General features: G+C 30.8%; 4 protein-coding genes across 5 annotated transcripts in view; 3 read left to right on the plus strand and 1 right to left on the minus strand.

Moving 5' to 3' along the window:
• The window catches only part of LOC148303549 (uncharacterized), a 116,667-nt gene extending 114,944 nt beyond the window's left edge, over positions 1-1,723 (plus strand). The window contains exon 39 of the mRNA XM_088269747.1: positions 100-1,723. Coding sequence (XP_088125873.1) covers positions 100-131 — 32 coding nt within the window. The 3' untranslated portion in view covers positions 132-1,723. The remainder of the gene's footprint in view (positions 1-99) is intronic.
• LOC148303550 (phosphoserine aminotransferase-like) lies at positions 1,712-9,933 on the minus strand. Its single transcript, XM_088269749.1, has 9 exons — positions 9,905-9,933; positions 7,648-7,966; positions 6,078-6,208; positions 5,859-5,974; positions 5,064-5,225; positions 4,894-4,988; positions 3,827-3,996; positions 2,730-2,993; positions 1,712-1,921 (listed from the first exon to the last, which is right to left on the minus strand). Exons 2-9 carry the CDS (start codon positions 7,696-7,698, stop codon positions 1,813-1,815), a joined length of 1,098 nt encoding a protein of 365 aa, XP_088125875.1. The 5' UTR covers positions 7,699-7,966; positions 9,905-9,933; the 3' UTR covers positions 1,712-1,812.
• A 1,317-nt stretch (positions 9,934-11,250) lies between these two features.
• Positions 11,251-17,162, plus strand: LOC148303551 (methylthioribose-1-phosphate isomerase-like). Its single transcript, XM_088269750.1, has 7 exons — positions 11,251-11,643; positions 11,723-11,821; positions 12,167-12,303; positions 13,061-13,266; positions 14,290-14,453; positions 15,490-15,691; positions 16,855-17,162. The coding sequence occupies exons 1-7, from the start codon at positions 11,512-11,514 to the stop codon at positions 16,983-16,985; spliced, it is 1,071 nt and encodes a 356-aa protein (XP_088125876.1). The 5' UTR covers positions 11,251-11,511; the 3' UTR covers positions 16,986-17,162.
• A 649-nt stretch (positions 17,163-17,811) lies between these two features.
• Positions 17,812-18,727, plus strand: part of kuz (zinc-dependent metalloprotease kuz) — a 181,555-nt gene continuing 180,639 nt past the window's right edge. For both annotated transcript variants that reach the window (XM_088269752.1, XM_088269751.1), the window contains exon 1: positions 17,812-18,368. In XM_088269752.1, coding sequence (XP_088125878.1) covers positions 18,308-18,368 — 61 coding nt within the window. In that variant the 5' untranslated portion in view covers positions 17,812-18,307. The remainder of the gene's footprint in view (positions 18,369-18,727) is intronic.

Below are 18,727 nucleotides of genomic sequence, written 5' to 3' on the forward strand. Positions count from 1 at the left end.
ATATTATTGATATCACTGATCAACACTTCATTAAATGTATTTTTCTGTTGGTATTCATATGTTTACGAAATAAATATAATTTATTTACGTTTGTTACAGATAAGAGCGACAGTGATAGCGAAGGTCAGTGAATACATCGAGACAGATCTAGTATCTGTGAAACAACTCCAGTCATTATAAGAAAATATCACCGGGTCACCATTCAAGAAACTATAGGAATACTCACATTTTACTTCATACGACATAGTTTGGCTGGATGAGTGTACTTCTGGTGAAAATTATTAATGGACAATACCGGGAAAGTGGACGTTAAAGTATCAGTACCAAGTATCTAGTTAAGAAACTGAATTGCTCTATCCCATACTTTAAACGATTGGCACAATAGAAAAACAAACGTCGCTCTAATTAAGTTAAAATACATGACGTCTGATGAATGAGATGTTTAGTCTGTTACTGATATCTTACTGATGTTTGTGTTAAAGATCAAATTGAAACAATGCTCAAAAATATGTATAATAATAGTGGGCACTGCCATAAGAGAATTCATAGATCAAATTAGAATTACATTTAGTTTTTGCGGTACTTTGGCAACATTGCCTGTAAAACATTATTTGTTCAGGTGTAATAGAATATTATTTTGGTATTTAAAATCAGTCATTTTATCATTCACAGCAAATGATGTAACTTTGTAATTTATGTGGTTTTTTTATTACTATCCACAATCAATAAAACTTCATTGTATTGAATAACTTAGACACCAGATCAAAAAGCATTAATTGCGATATTTTTACAAATTATAGAGTTTTTATCTTTGATTTTTACCTGTTTTTTTAATGAATCATTTTAATTGAATAAATTTGAATTTTTCCTCACTATTATACCTTTACACTTGAATATTACTCATGTTAATGAGCAATCCTCGCCAATGTACCGCATATTTAGGGTATAGATTAAAATTGTTATTTTAGGTTTTTTTATGACAACTAACCAATAATTTTGTTAAATGTATTTAGTATTTAATTATAGTCTGTTGCAGGTTAATATTTTTATATTATACAACGAATTACGCACTTTGTAAATAACCTTTATATTATTATACCTAGTTATTTATGTAAAGTATGTTTTTATAATGCATTATCTTTTACAAAAAATGTCATAGAGAATAAATTATACATTTTCGTCATCATGTACATACGTATGTATTATTATAAAGTACACAGTATTGTGATTTGACTTTCAAATTTATTCTAATGTAAACATCTTTTTAGTATTCCTTATTTAGAAATAAAAAAATATTATGTCTTTACCGTTCTATATATTTCTACTAAATTATAGAATCCAAAATCAAAATTTAAAATTTTGAATCTAAAATAAAATAAATATATGCATACATGTTTGCACATAATTTTAATTAATGGCTGTATTAACAGATCAAAATATTTTTATAACAAATTGTTATTAAAAAATATCTGATAACTAATAATATTGAAAAAGGTATTCTTCTTTCCATCACATAAGAATGACATTATGAATTATAAAAAAAATTATACAATTATATACATACCAGTCAGCCTTTTCTGCATAAAATTTATTTTCATATGTATACATTTTTTGTCTTTTTGAATATATACATTAGTTTTGTATAATTGCAGTCCACATGATAACAATAAAATATCATGTGAAACTTAATAAAGAAATAAATGAACTGATATATTTTTCAAAATTGTTTTATTATTTAATTATATTTTTTGACAAAAATACTTTAATTTTCCAATTGCATGTAACACCGTTGGATATAGAATTTTGGAAATGCTACTCCTGGCCATGCTTCTGCTGGAAGTCTTTCATGTAGGCGCAAAGTGTCTCTACGTTGGCTAGAGTTACTGCATTGTATATAGAAGCTCGGATGCCACCAACAGACCTAAGAAGAAAAAAAATTGTATAGTAATTTCAATCAACTTTTCTCCATTCCTTGTTTACTTTTAATACATCGTCTGAAATAAAACTTTTCCAAAGATTTATTTTTGATGATACAAATTGTACTTAGAAATATCAAAATTGATATTAAAAACTTTTATTAATCTATATTTCTTAGTCGTACAGGAGAAAGTGACCAACTAACAAAACGTAAAATGTTCAGGAGGGCCATTTAACCGTTTTTACACTGATGTCATCAATGCAGTTATTCATTTTGAACAAGTCAATATATTATACTTCCAAGTTTAAAATCGCTCTAAGATTTTTTCCAGGCCAACATTAAGCTAGTAAGATGTCAAATGGTCAAAAATCACGTTTTTGTAAAAAATGCACTTGGTAATTTTCTCCTGTATGAGGACTTTTTGTTTGCCTTCGTGGTGTGTAATAGCTACCGTGTAGCTACCGTGCTGTAGGTCCCAGGTTCGATTCCCAGGGGGGGGGGGAATAAATATTATCGATTTTACACTCTATTATTTGTTTAACATTACCCTGGACTGGTCTTTGAAGCCCAGGAGTGATCACCTTGCCTTCATGTAAGTAACGATCAAGATAACACAGCATAAATATGACGCGGTGACCTATGCACCATTCGGTGCGTAGGTCAGTGGTAATAAGGATTTGAAGTAGAATATTATGCAGTTTAATTTTTTTTTATAAACTGAGGACCATAGTTGTGATATGAATTACATAGCTATGATTCATCGAACAGTGTCGTTCAATGAAATTTCAGCATTATCAAAATATATACGCACCTGTGTCCTTTCAACTGCAGCATTCCTTGTTGAGTGGCTCCCTTGAGAAACTCAGCCTCCAACTGATCAACATTTCCTTTCCCAATTCTGAATGGGACATTCATCCGACTGCGAACATTTTTTTCAACAGGACAAACATAAAACCCTTTGGAGTTGTCTATCAAATCATATAGCATTGTTGACTTCTTGATGGCATTTGATTCCATTCCTTTGACTCCTCCGTTTTTCTTAATCCATTTGAAAACCTCCCCCATAACATAGATCCTATAATAAGGTAAGAAAAATTTAACAATTATAAAAATGATTTATTTAGATAACAGATTCTTAGCAGGGGCGGTACCAGTCCCCAGTAGGTCTTAAAGAGATCTTCTAGAGAGTATTAGAAGCCCTAGGAACCTTAACCTCCGTTAATGAGAAATTTAGACAGGAGGGGCAAACCAAAAAAAGTTAGAAACCTATTATGCGGATGACACACCAAGCTTAACTTAGTAAAAAAAAAAGTAACAAATAGTGAAAAGGTAACATCACAATTCAACATGACAGATCATACCGTGGGGATACTGGAAAAAAACATTAACTCAAAACATGCAATTATGACTTAATGATACATATTATAAAGTTTTCAACGTTCCATAAACTGGAAGAAATACACAAAGTAGTTTGAAATGTCATATTTATGTGATTTTTAAAGTAAATTCAACTTTAAGTTTAATAGCGGGTATTTTATTCAGGCTAAAAGCTTTAAATAACAAGGATTTAGAGTTAACGTTTTTAGTTACCCACAATATAGTATTCATTTTTTATTATATAATTTTACACAGATTTTTTCCTTATAAAACGAGTCACAGCTTTATTGCTCCTCATGTATACAATTATACATCACATAATTTTATTAAAATGCATAATCCAGTTTTCAAAAAATAAATGGTGAGAATTGGCCTTTTTGATTTTTCAAAATGAACCCATAATAAGCAATCTGTAATAAGTCCAGTATATTTTAAAGAAAAAAAAATATTGAATAAAATAATATTATTAATTATGTCAAAAGTAGTTTGATATTTTGAAATTCCTCGTAAGAAAATAATGCAAATACTTACGAAAAGCATGGAGGTGTATTGTATAGGGAGTTCTGAGTGACCATTATGTTAAAATCTAAAATTGAAGGAGTAATCGGCAAAGCATTTCCCAAAAGATCTTCACGTATAATTAGCAATGTTACTCCAGACGGACCAATATTCTTCTGAGCTCCAGCATAAATGACTCCAAACTAAACACAATAGCAATATTTTTATTAGTAAATAATTCTTATTGAATATTAATTATCATTACTTTTTAGGTGACAAAACTAATTTGAGGTGGACATGACATTACTTTCTTTTTTAAAGAGTTATTTCTTATTTCAGATATACTACAAGTTCATACTTTTTTCTTAGGCCTAGGCGCCACGTTATTAAAAATAAGAATCTAGATGTGATCCTCGTGTGGCCTCGAGCCTAGAAACTCTGACTCAGAATCCATCTTGTAGTCCTGTAGTTGTTGTCCCAACCTTAGGACCACAACCTGATCCATAAAGTGATCAATGTGCAATAATGGACATTTATTTATAGCCAAATATAATAAAGCAAGAAAAATATATTTTATTTCTATTCTCTAATTTCAAACAGCTGTATAATGTGCAAGCCTTGATCAGTATCATAAGGGCGTTTTTGGTAAGTTGAAAGATATCACTTCATAGCAATACGCCAGCCAATTCGCATTTATTATATACAAGGAGTTTAATTGATAAATGTGATGTGGAATGCTGTGAATGCAAATTGCATTAAAATCTCTACTAAAGAAGTCCAATTCCTGTGTAGAATTGACAAATCTTCACAACCCATAATTGTTTTTTGAAAGGTTTAACAATGTAGTTAATTGACTCTATTATCTAAAATGCATGGCCTCAACATTATATGGGATCTTTAGAATGTCATGATCATCACATGTATATTTTTAATTACAAGCAATTTATATTGCATTAATAGATTTGGCAGTCTCTTGTGGTAATATATATCCATATTTAATCTAGGTTTTACTTGGTAAATACCACTATTTGCTATATGATAATAAATTAATATAAATGTGGCATTTTCCAGATAAAACTTAAGCTAAAAATTCATATTACCCTAGAAACATCAATGGTCCTAGACATCATATTGGAAGACATATCAGCTACCAATGGCACACCTTTTGTATCGGGAATAAAAGGATATTCGACTCCTGCAATAAATTAATAAATATAAAACATAATAAAATTATCAGAGTTAAATGTTTCTTTTATTTCAAGAATCTCACCGTGCACTGTTTCATTGAAACAAATATGTACATAGGATGCGTTAGGGTCTAGTTTCCAAGTGTCTACACTTGGGATGGATGTGTGTTTATCAGTTTTTGGAATAACCAAGTTAACTTTCCCATACTTCTGCGCTTCTTGAGCAGCTTTCGAAGACCATGTACCTAAAATACAGACAATAAAACATGTTAATCCATTACATAAAGGTATGCATGTTTAATTTTATTATTTGACTCACTCCACACTATTGTGCAATTACTACTACTACCATCATGCTGCTTCCTTGCACAGGAAGGTTTTTACCTTCATTACCGGCATTTCTGCCACACTCTCTGGTTATGCAGACTTTCGAGACAACCAGATTTAGGTTCAATTTGATTTGGTTGTGTAAAGTCGTTTTTGGTTTGTTTTCCCATTCACATTTCCCAAATATACTCTCTTGGTGGCAGGGGCATGCACAGAGTTTTTAATCAGGGTAGGCAGTAGGGTTGGGTAAGGATAAGGCATAGTAGGCACTGCTTGTGTTTCTATATGAAACGCAAGTAATCCAGGGCAGGTACTACTTTTCTGCCTATATAGAATGCACGCCTCTGCTTGGTGGTTCTCTCATCATCCGTTCACTTCACATGTCCAATGCGCCTTTCTTAATCTTTCAACTATCCCTAACTCACCTTTACATTCCTTTCTAATATCTTTATTTTTATCGATTTTTCATATATTCATCTAAGTTATCGCATATCAACGGAATTCACTCTGTTTTCATCCTTCTTTTGAAAATTTCATGTTTCGCAACATACCTGTTACAACATAATCGGCAACTCCAGTTTTTGATATCAAGTTCAGAGCAACAGCTGCAAACAGTCCAGTTCCCCCTCCTTGTAAAAATGCAATTTTGTAATTCGGTGGAACGTTTCTGTAAATATAAAAGTTAAGAAGAAAATTAATATGTTTGATTTCTGCTCCATTTTAAAAATAAGATAATCAATTATTAAAGATCAAAAAAATGCATAACTTACAACAATTCTCTTACAAGACTAATGCAGCCTTCATTGATTTTATCATAATGAGATGATCGATGGCTCATCTCCATAACACTGATTTGAGAGTCTCCATATTGAATGAGCTCTTTTTGAACATCTACGAGAACCTTTAACAGAAACACAAAAGCACATATTTACATTTACGTATACAGATTAAAATAATGATTTTATATTACATATTTATAAAACACCATTATCGTTAAATGCTACCACATAGGTGCATTAATTAAATATGACCCATAATGTACATTTATATAATCTATATCAATTGACATATAAAAAAATAGTTTGAATTTAGTGTTTACACAAAAATGACATTCCGTTGTGAGTGCATATAATTCTAAATATCTGCATAATAATATGAATAGTTGTGATTATTAGTTTCAATGTAAAAATGGTATTTTGTAAATATAAAAGATGTGCTTCTAAGGCATAAGATAAAAAAATTCCACTGTAAAAGTATTCCTGATGATATCTGATATCCTATAATATCGCAACTGTTTTTGTTAATATTATTGTAATATTTTAATTGTTGTATGTTTTTCGATATATTTTGCATTCGGTCAACTGCGTCATCATTTTTGAAATGTAAATAGCAACTAAACTAGAGAACTACTGTTTTAAACATGAAATAAATCTTATTAAATTATTATGTTATCACATATTTTCCAATGAGATTCCAACACGATATTACATTTTCAGATACAGGCGGAAAATATGTTTCATAAATTACAAAAATATTTATAATGGATAGAAATCGTAATAATTTATAAACACAATAAAAAAATATACCTAAGTAATTATGTATCGTGTCTTTAATTTTACATATTTATATATACGTACTAATTAAAAATAAAATCAAACCACCAAAAATTATTTGAATGATTTGACTATCCGATTAAATTTAAGAAGAAGGTAAAACTTTTTGTTCTCAATATATTTTCCATCAACTAAAATAATAATAATACATCCATTTTTAAATTATTTAGATCTCAACACAGGCGAATAAGTTTTTTTTTATTGAGATAAGAATATAGAAGTCTGTATATTTATGGGTCTTAATTTATTGATTTATTATAAACTGGTCCTAGAAGAGCAAGACGAATCAACTTGCCTTCATATAATAAACATTGCGTCAATACAGTGCCATATGCACCATTGGGTGAGGATAAGGTTCAGAAGAAGAAGAAGAAATGCGTAATAGGTACCTATCTAAGGTTTGCCTTATTAAACACTTTATTCCAAAACTTTGAACCAAGATTTTAGGGATCAGTAATGTTTTAATTGGTTTAATAAATTTATGGAATACATATACTGTATTAAACGTACGTGCCTATTTTTAAGTTATTTTCATTAGTATATTAAAGTGAATGTAGAAAATACCATAATATATTTACACAAGAGTATTTCTAATCAAGTCAAACAAAAAACTTGAATATCTTTGTTTTTGTCATCATGTACAGAAACAGAAATATGAACGAAAAAAATTGGGATATATTTTTAATTATTACAATATTCTCTTTAAAAATATATTGAATAATATTACCTCTTCTGGCAGTTTAGCGGGACCGGCACCAAAATTTACAACAGGAGCCATGGTGGTTTACAAAAGACAGCTAGAATCAAACTGGTCACTGCACTGCTGAACTGACAACTGAACAAAGCTAACCAGATCCGTCGAATTATTCCAACAGGTTTGTGTAGCGCCCCAAAGTTTTTTTTTTAAACCTGTCCCGGTCTAAAGTCTGATGAATATAATAATTGGTTATCTATACGAATTGAACCAGTTCACGTTCGTGGTATGTGATAATGTACCACGCCAAAAAATAACTGACACCAACGACCGATTCACTGTCTCACCGATACTGACCACAGACTAACTATTTATATAAAGACCGCCAACTACCTCGATTTTTTATGGCTGGAAGTGATATTCGCTAGCGGCCGGAAGTGACGTAAACGGCTACCAGTACTAAACTCCCGGCTGGGCGTGACTTCGCCGCGGCTGGGCGTGACTTCGCCGCGGCTGAATGTCGAATCCACCCGCCGAAATATTTATCATTAATTTTTCAGGTTAAATGGTATTGATATTGAAATTTGTTGTATTACATATTTTCAAAATTATAATATTAATATTACAAAGAAGATATTTCACTATCTAAATTTATTTATTTCAGTGTAAACAAAAATAGAAAGGTCACGGCTAAAACGCGACATTTATAAAAAGAGTTTAGGCGTTTAGTTGAGTTCAAAAGTTCAGTTTAATAATGGTTACTCAACTCAGCCGTACAACGGTAAATGGTAATGGTAATTTTTTTGACTTACTATAATATATATAAAATTCCAGAAAACACAATATTTTAAAAGGACAGAAGGAGTGTCCACCACTTCCTGAAGTTATGTTTCTTATCGGGGGTGCCAGCGCCCCTTTCTGGACGTTTTGGAAGTCTGGCTAGGCGTTTTTAAAATTTTCGCATTTGGGGGGTGCTGCAGAAGGGAGCGGGAGGTTCAAGGGAACGTTGTGTCAATAAAGAAAAACTACACTTTCATACGCAAAATTTAACTTTAACTTTGGCATAATACTCAATATTATCAAGTTCTTCATATAAAACAAGGGCCCATTAAAAAAGACATATAGTATCATAGCCACATTAATGCCCTTATCGAAGATATGATAATACGGTTCAAAGACTAACAGGAACTTTTGATATCAGCTTGGTTAATCAATCCATTTTTATCAGACGTAGAAAGTGTTAGTCCAAATTTAAAAGAGTAATTTATTGATCTGCAAAATGACTGTGAAGCCAAAATAATATGTAATCAATGTGTTTATATTAATTTTTGGATACGTTTTCGTCATCAATACCTAATTCTGTGGGAAGAATTGAAATTACCCATAATAGCCTTTCTATCTTCATATTTAGAAGAGAAGGGTTTTAGTGCAGTAATGCATATATTTAAAAAAAACGCGAAATTGATTACAAATAACCCGAAGAAGAGATAAACTTTAACCAAATAAAACGAAATTGGCGCAATCTCATGACGCTCAAGGATCTCTTTAATTTTTTTAAATAAGAAAAAAAATATTTTAAGTTACATGTTTTATTTAAAATTAAAAAAGGTGTTTTATTGTGTATTTCGCAATATTTTTTATTTGTAGAAGGAAATCCATCGCATAAATACTTACAGGTAAGTAGGTAGTGGGTACGTAAATACATACATAGAGAAAAGTGTAGTGTAGTGTTAAAAATTTATAAAAGCATATGCAGACACGGATCAATAATTTTATCTTTAAAAAATCCTAATGAATTCCGGCAGACCGAAAAAGATTAATAAAGATGTTTAAGGCATTGAAAATAAAAATAGACGTATAAAACATATAAAAATAGAAAATAAAAATTAATCAAAGCAGATGTATGTAAGGAAGTAGAGCAAATATCGAATCGAAATCGGTTCTAATTTTAATTGCCCGCAATAAAACTGCAACCAACAATAAGAAGATAAAAGAATAATTACCAGCAACATAATAAAACAAAAATATCAATATAATCGATGCTGCAATAGGTAGGCACCTACGGATTTCTATTTTTCTATCCATAATTGTCTATAGCCATAGTTAGTCCATATTTATTTCAAATATTTGAACAACTTGTTGGTATCTCGTATTTTTCGTTTGAACAACTTGTTGGTATCTCGTATTTTTCGTTCCCGTTTTGGTGTTTTTGTTAGTGTATTAGCGTGTCTCGTCATTTCTGGTCGTTTTTTGAACAATCTGACGTTTACGAGTCGACCCCCCCTGATACTGACTGAGACGGAGTCCAAATCTTTCTGAGCAGTGAACAAGTAAATATGTAAATAAGAGTACAAAATTAATGCTTGTATGTACTCAGATTTGTACAGTTTTACCAGACGAGTCAGTAGTTGACTTTTAGTTCAAGGTTATCTGTATTATTTTGATGTAATTATTTTTAATTCTTCCACAACGGTTTTCTTTAGAATATTACCAATTGACTTAATTTCTTTTATTACCCCATCGTCGTTTGAAACAAAAACCATTTAATTAATACAATTATCCATATAATGTTATTTTGTTATTATAATAGATTGGAAGTATTTTTATTTATATAAGCGACTATCAAAAATATCGCTGGAATAAATAATAACTCAATAGGAAAACCAATCATGTTTACCGCGAATGACAAACTGAAGTTGGGCCAACGAGAGTAGGCACGATGATGACGCAGCATCTAACTGATGTGTTCGTTCTTTCGTTCAATCAAAATACTAACTAATTTGTATAGTTCAATCGGCATTAAAAAATAGGTGGCGAAAAAATTGCTTGGGAAACATCGATGGCTTTTTTTAAAGGTATTTAATAATTTTTATCAGAGTGAGCGTCACTAAAACTTTCATCACCAGACACAAAATAATGTACCCGTGAGATCTTATGAATGAATTATTTTATACTTCACAGTTTTTCGGCCGGAGATATTACACGAAAATAATTTGTTGAGTTGGGAGAATCGAGATGAATACAGACAGAGTTTTTAAAACTTACAACTAATTAGTTCTAACTTTCCATCCCAAATACCACAAAAATGTACAAAAATAGAGTAGAGTAGAGATGCGTTACTTATTTTATTGCTCGAACTATACAACGAATCATTTCTTTGAATGTTTCAAATTCGTTGAATATTAAATTTATAACAATAAAACTGTGTAATTACATTTAAAAACCGTATTTCCTTGTACTGAGCGATGGACACATAAACCGCGATATGTGTTTTTTTTCTACGATAAACTTGATTCCTAATCGTAATTGGGTCAAAATACATGGCGGGAATATGTTAAAGATTTGAATCTTTAGTTTATCGTAAGTATTGAAACGTAAATATGTTAACCTTGAATTATATTAAAGTATATCTCGCTGTCTCACGATTTATTAATACGAATATTTTAAATTTGATTTACGTTATGTTGAATGTGGTTTAAATTTAGAAAATAGTGAAAATTCGAATTACATCCGACCACATCTATCCCGTTCTAACTCCAATAATAAATATAAACAGCTTGAAATGAGTAAATAAAAACTTGCGGGTATTGCCGCAAAATGCAAAACGAGGCGCGCGGAACACGGATCTGTCAGCGCGTTGTTATTTTTGTTATCTTTTGGAGATGAGCGTCTGTGCCTTCCCACGTTTGTACAATTTTTGTAGTGATACCGTATTTAAATAAATTAAAATGTACACAAAATGACTATCGCGATCAACTAAACGTCTTCATATCAGTAATATGATATACGGTCGTTGAGTTCGTTCGCGAGCACGTGACAGCAGCGTGTCAAAAGTTTGTGTGTATTGTCAATTCGAAGAGAAAAACTTTCGATAAAATTTTGTGTGAAACATCAACAATGAGCTTAGAATCTATTAAATACTCCAAAGGAAGTCTGCAGATTTTAGACCAGCTTCTATTGCCCGGTCAGTCGAGGTATGTGGCAATTACCGGTGTAGAAGATGGATGGAAAGCTATTAATAAAATGCAGGTGAGATAATGAATGTTACGCTGTCTTTCGCGTCACTTTATATGTTAGAAGATCTTTTTAAATATTTATTTTTTAACAGGTCCGAGGCGCACCCGCTATAGCCATCGTTGGGTGTTTATCACTAGCTGTAGAACTTGATAATGAAAATATAAACGATAAAAAAATAATGAGGCAGGAGGTAAGTAAAAAAGTTAAGATTTTGTATTGTTTTTATCTAAATTTGAGCACAAACCATCGATTTGGAACAAAAAAATCAATTTTCTGTATACCAATTTTAAAAATAACATTATTGTAGGTATCTTAGTGCTATTTCTCGAATAAACTTGAATGTTTCTATCATTTTATTCCTTTTGGCCATACATTTAGTAAATGCTTTAGTTTGCAAATTGAATTTCTGGTTACTAGCTAACTGCCCCGGCTATTCGTAACCTGAGGTTTTACTGTAGTATATTTACTCGACTTGCCAGAATTACAATTCTTCAAAAAATATACTTGGATTACATAATATATTAACTTGTTTCAGATTGAAGGGAAATTAAACTATTTGATATCAGCCAGGCCTACTGCAGTTAACATTAAAATTGCTGCGGATGACTTAATTACCTTCTCTAATTCATTATTTAAAGACGAATCTATCAGCCCTGAAGATATGAAGCAGAAGTAAAGTGTTTCCAACTTTTATTTGTATTTTTTTTTACTTATTTAATATAGTTACATTTTTTTAATACAATTTCTTTAGATTTATACATATGGCAAACTTATAATTTTAGTTTCGCTGTGCCTCTCCAAAAAAGAAACTGCACTCTTGTGCTTGGAGAGGGACTTACACTCAAGGTTTATTATTTAATTTGATTAATTGTATAATTTTTTTTTTTAGTGAATTATTTGTGTTTTTATTATTTACACAAATATTTCAATTTCATACTATTTCTGTGTGCCTAAGCGGCTCATTATTAGAAGTAGGTATCAAATTATGGTAAAGTGGATTCGAACAGAAAAACTCTGACTTAAGAGTCTGCGATACTAACCACGGGACCACAACCCGACACTGGTCGATAATGGTCTTTTTCTTTTCTTTCATATATTTATTATTATTTAATTACTGTGGAACTTTGGGTTTAGAACAGATAGGGCCGTGGCGTAGTTGGGTAGATGGCAACTGGCTTTGCGGGTTCAATTCCTGCCAATTGCAAAATTAATTCAAGAAATATTCATTTTCAATTGGTCTGGGTGTTTGTAATGTATTTTTCACATATACCTTCCCTTTCCTAACTATCCTACCTGCAGACAAGCCTCTAAAATAGTTGTTTTGCGGGTTATTCCATAAAAAAAAAAAGTTAGGTTATGAATGTACAGAGTGAAATAATTTGGGTTACAAACAAAAATATATGCGAAAAAATTGTTAATTTATTTTTAGATTTGTACAACGCATAGAAGAAATGCTGCAAAAAGATATAGAAGACAATAAGGCGATTGGCAAATTTGGAGCAGAAGCCATTTTGGAAAACACTCCTGAGAACACCATTCGAGTACTAACACACTGCAATACTGGCTCATTAGCAACTGCGGGTTATGGAACAGCTCTCGGTGTTATTCGATCCCTACACGCAACTACTAAATTAGGTACTTTACAATATTTACTAATATAAAAAATGCTGGGACTTTTGTTATTATGAGAACTTGGTCTTAATATTATTACTTCTAATAGCATCTTGTTAGAAGAAAAAATATATTTTTATTAATTAATTTGGCAATCACTTTGTGGTAATATCTATCCAATTTTAAGAAATAGTGTTATTTACCGATTAAAAAAATTACTTTTCTTCATGAAAAAGAAGTTTGTAATAATATTTTTGTACTTATTATCAGTAAAATTATTATGAATAAAAAAAATTACTAAAACAAATACTGTAATTTTTCCGCCTCAGTAGTGTAGTGGTTAGTACGTTTGTCTATCGCACTGAAGGTCCCACCTTTACTTTTATAACTACTTAGCGTTTCATAGTAACTTTGTAAGGATTTTTGATTGGTAGGTTCAATATCAGATTTAAAATTTTCAAGAATTGTTTCTTAGTTTTGATTATTTTTTTATGTTTTTCCAATTTATTTTTTTAGGATTACCTGAAGATCCAAGCTCTGTCTATTGAATGGATATTAAACTATGTATTTTATATATGAGAGGTAGCTTTTTGGAACAAATTATGAAAACACTAAACTTTTCTTTTGTAATAACAAACTGACATCGTTTCGAATGACTCATACACAACTTTTATTTGGATTTTTAAAAAAAATACACTTTAAAACTTTACTCTTTAAAGACTAAAAATATTAAATTGATAGTGATTTTATGCTCTTATATGGCATTAATATGAATAATATTCATTATAAGTATAATTCTCGCTCAAGGACTTTGATTATGCCATAACTGTACCTTATGCATATGACCATAAATTTAACAAGTCATGGCAGAATCTCCCTGATCTGGCACAGAGGTCTGGTATTTCTTGTAACCAATTTTGTTGGAATTTCTTAAAATGATAATGTCTATTATTTCTGTGCTGGATTAGTGATATTCTGCTCTATTTTGTACAATTTGAAAATCACTCAAATAATGATTTTTTTAAAACTAATTTTAACATTTCGCAGACCATGTTTATTGCACTGAAACGAGGCCTTATAATCAGGGAGCCAGATTGACAGCCTATGAGTTGGTCCATGAGAAAATTCCATCTACACTGATAGTAGATAGTATGGTTGCGGCTCTTATGAGAGCTAGGAATATATCTGCTGTAGTGGTAGGAGCTGATAGAGTAATTATCATTTTATTATTACTTTTCAATATTCAATTCACTATTGTAAATATGAAACTATGTGGCATTTGTGAGAAGGCAGAGATTAAGAAATTTCACTAATCCGAGCCTATAATAGCCTCTGTGATGAAATAAAATGCACTGTAATGCCTGAGTATCAAATCAGTAAACTTGAGTGTGATTTTGAGGAATACTGATATTTCTTTTGATTTTAGAGATTCCTATCACTTCCATGTAATACTGAAACAGGCTTATATGGGGTCTTACTGTATGTTTTAATTTAATTTATATTTTTACATATATCCCCGCAAAGCAATAATAAAAAATATGTATTTTATGTTTGTATTACCCCAATTTACAATACAGTGAAACCTCTATGTATCGTTCTTCGAATAGACATTTTCCTAGATGTGTCGTTTATTTCTTCTACCCCGAATTAATTTCATACAAAAATAGATCGTTTCAATGCACTATTTACCGCATTTATCGTTTGAATTACGCTGCGTTTGCAGCATCAAACTGGTGGATAAGTCGGTTTAATGATCGCCACGGTCCACATCCAATAACTGATGCCGAAAACAATATCATTTGCAAAGCCTAAAATATACTGTTGACTTATGAAATAAAACAGTAAATAAACAAATATCAGTGACAGATTATTTACAATACAATCAACTATTTTTTTTATTCTGTTCAGCTTTGTATTTAAAAAAAAAAAACATTTATTTACATCTAAAACTTGTATTCTCCTAGAATTTGACCTACCAATGGTTATGCAAGTTGGGAGGACGGTATCTTTACTCGATCATATCTCCTTGCGTATTGACCTCTTAATCCCACATTCATTGTTTATTTCAATAGATCCATTTAAAAACGATTGATAGAAGTTCACTGTATACTAAATGTATTTGAACAACACTGTTTAGTATATAAATAATTGTGCTGTACATATTGTAAATTCAATTTTCTTTTGAAAACTAGTAGGTAGTAATGAGATCTATATTAAACAATATATTTCTAATAATTATATTTCTAGGTAGCAGCTAACGGAGACACGGCAAACAAAATTGGCACTTATCAAATAGCAGTAATAGCAAAGCACCATTCTGTACCATTTTATGTGGCAGCTCCCTCAACGTCCATTGATATGTCGATTGTTAGTGGTGATCACATTACTATAGAAGAGCGACCTGATAAGGAGATGACGCATATAGGAGATCATAGAATAGCAGCCAGAGGTACCTATAAAGGCAACTTTATTTATATTACATTGTTATTATTCGTGCTTATGATTTTCTTGTTTAATGGTGGTTGGTTATCAGGGGTTTCTTCACCTGAGTGTATATTTTCCTTACCGCCATTAATAATCCAGTGCTAATATAAATCTATAGTAGCAATAATTTAAAGGTATATACATACTCCTCTTCTACCCTGTGCTCACCAGATAGCTAAGGATAAGGTCCTGTACTCTAGATTCTTACTTGAGAATGGGACTGGAATGTACTTGATAAGATACAAGTAATATAAATGAAAAAGGTCATGTGGAATTACATATGATGCTTTATGGGAAAGAAATTAAGACACAAAAACGAGAAACAACAGCTAAGGCACTCATAGGGGATTGCATACCTGTAATTGTACTAGCTTGTCTAGCGTAAAAATGCTATTTCTATGAGTTCCTTAATGTAATTTAGGAATGTTTTACTTAGTAAGTACCACTATTTCTTAAAATCTACCGTGACACATTCCACATCATTTTCAAACATTGTATGTGAAGCTAATTCTAAATTTTTGAGTTGGGTCCTTGGGACGTTGAAGGTTGAAGAGGGGGTAGTAGCTGTTTCTTATTTTTATTTATTATTTTTTTTTATTTTTTTTTATTTTATTTATCAGTGGAAACATAGACAATAGAGGGGAGGCTTAAGTCATTCTCATATTGTTAATTATGGGTTTGTTGTTAGTTATATTTTAATGAATTTCTATTGTTTCAAAATGTTGTAGTTTATGGCTTTTTGTATTAATTATTTTTAGGATTTCTACAGATTCCTCTCTTTCTATTTTGAAACAATAGAAATTCATAAAAATATAAATAACAATAAACCCATAATTAACAATATGACAATTTCAAACAAGGAATTTTATTGTAGCTTCATGAATATGGCAAGTAAACACAGTACGAGATAACTCGTAGTCGGCGTCCTAGCAAAGAACACAATCTACGAGTTATCTCATAGTTGGAAGTCAATGTGTTAATAAACTAAATCTTATAAAATGAGATAGAAGAGGTTGTATTATTGCAGCAGGTGTTCGTAAAAAAAGGTTCATTGCAAGGTACATTAAAACATGGACTAAAAACATACTTGTGAAACGGAAACTTCTTTCATGAATATTTTTTTTTCAGGTATTGGATGTTGGAATCCCGCTTTTGATGTGACCCCAGCATCTCTTATAAGAGGGATCATCACTGAAAAAGGAGTTTTTCCTCCAGAGAAACTAAAAGATGCTGTGAATTTTCTAAAAAATTGTATTTAACAATATTTTGTAGGTAGGTAGCTTTCAAATAATTTTAGGATTAGAAATTTTATGATATGAAAAAATAATACAATATTGTATAATTATTTACATGAATGCAACCAAAATTATACATTTTATACTGTATCCAAAGCATGTCCCTTTTTATAATAAATATATTTTTCATTTTGTCTGTTCTATATGTCTTTTATTAAAAAATATATAAATGGGATGTATACATTATATGGCGGAATAACTATATAGTCCAGATATAAAAGCTCTGCTACTAATTTTAAAAAAGCATCACCCAGATATAGTCATTATTGCTCGGCTATTATATAATTGAATTAAGAAACTATGCAGCTGTAAAAAACTTATTTATTGATCAACATCAAAGAAAACTTGTATAGTTACATGTTGCAATGTGAATGAGCTTGAATAGAAACATTTTTATGAGTAGGCCAGAGGTGGTTGTTATGGAATTGGCTGTTATACATTGATGTACCTCTTTTAGAATTTTCACCCCCTATAGCTAATTTAACATCAATAAATGTAAAAATCTAATATCATGATAAGTGTGATAAACATTGAAATCACAAGGTTTTTTTAAGTTGCCATGCAAGTATAAGGGTGTAATGACCATTAAGCCCAAGAACCACTACTTAAGGAATAAAAACTGAAATCCGTTATTTTGTACATCACATGCTTTGAACCTATTAAAATGTATTATGGTGGGTAAGTACTTACAAAATCAATAAACTTATCTGCTAGTACCTACTCATCTATTTTAAATTGTTTCTATGGTTATGTTAAAGAAGGTCTAATAAATCCCAGTCTGTATTCGTCGCACAATTCTATGGAGTACGGGAATTCAATATGTCGTTGATCGCGTACGGGCGCTGTTTATTAGGAGAACGTCTTTGTTTATTGTGATAAACGTAGGATAATAGATATTTAATATTAGAGTTAAGTTCTTAATAGACATTGGATGGTACCATTGAAGGTTTTCATTCAATGTTACGTACAGTAAAGTTAATATTTCGATTCGGGTGAAGTGATGATTCCTTTATGAAGTTTTGTTGACGATGTGGATAGTCAATAAGAATAGGTGTTGAAACTTTCAGTTTATGTGATGTGCTCTGTTAAAAATATAGTTTATCTTTTGTGTCTTCAGTTTATTTTTTATGCAACAAAATAATAAAATCTTGTTTACAAGCGCATGCGCTCATGTCAAAACAGACAAAGGTTTTGTGTAGCGAGTCAGCTGTATTACTTCTTGGAATGGCATAGCAGTGTTAAAATTGTGATAATTATTGTGCCCAGTGTGGTTTCTGTGTAAAACAATGTTTAATGAATGTGGATATGTTATATTCTTATTACTGGTTCTTCCATGCACCGAAAGTGGTAAGTTTAAGTCTTCTGTTATTATAGCAAAATGACAACAATTTGTCAATAGACAGCTCGCTTTACAGCCATAATTTTTATCACACACAAAACAATTATCAAGATTAAATCTTCGCGTATTAGACCAACAAATTAAAACTAAAATAAAAATATATATCCATCTATCTTTTGATAAATATTAAGGTGTTTCATAAAATGTTTTATTGTGATGGATGCAATATTGTTTGATTGCATTTACATATGACGTTTGATAAAAATACTGTGTTTTATCGCACTATTAAATGTTTCGGATGATTTTATTAAAACATAAATAAAATATATTTTATGTTATTTTACATACGTCGATATTAATTCACTGA

This window comes from Brachycentrus maculatus, unplaced genomic scaffold (genome assembly GCF_059751285.1).
Source record: "Brachycentrus maculatus isolate JH-2025_06_01 unplaced genomic scaffold, ASM5975128v1 h1tg000362l, whole genome shotgun sequence".
NCBI classification, from domain to species: Eukaryota; Metazoa; Arthropoda; class Insecta; order Trichoptera; family Brachycentridae; genus Brachycentrus; species Brachycentrus maculatus.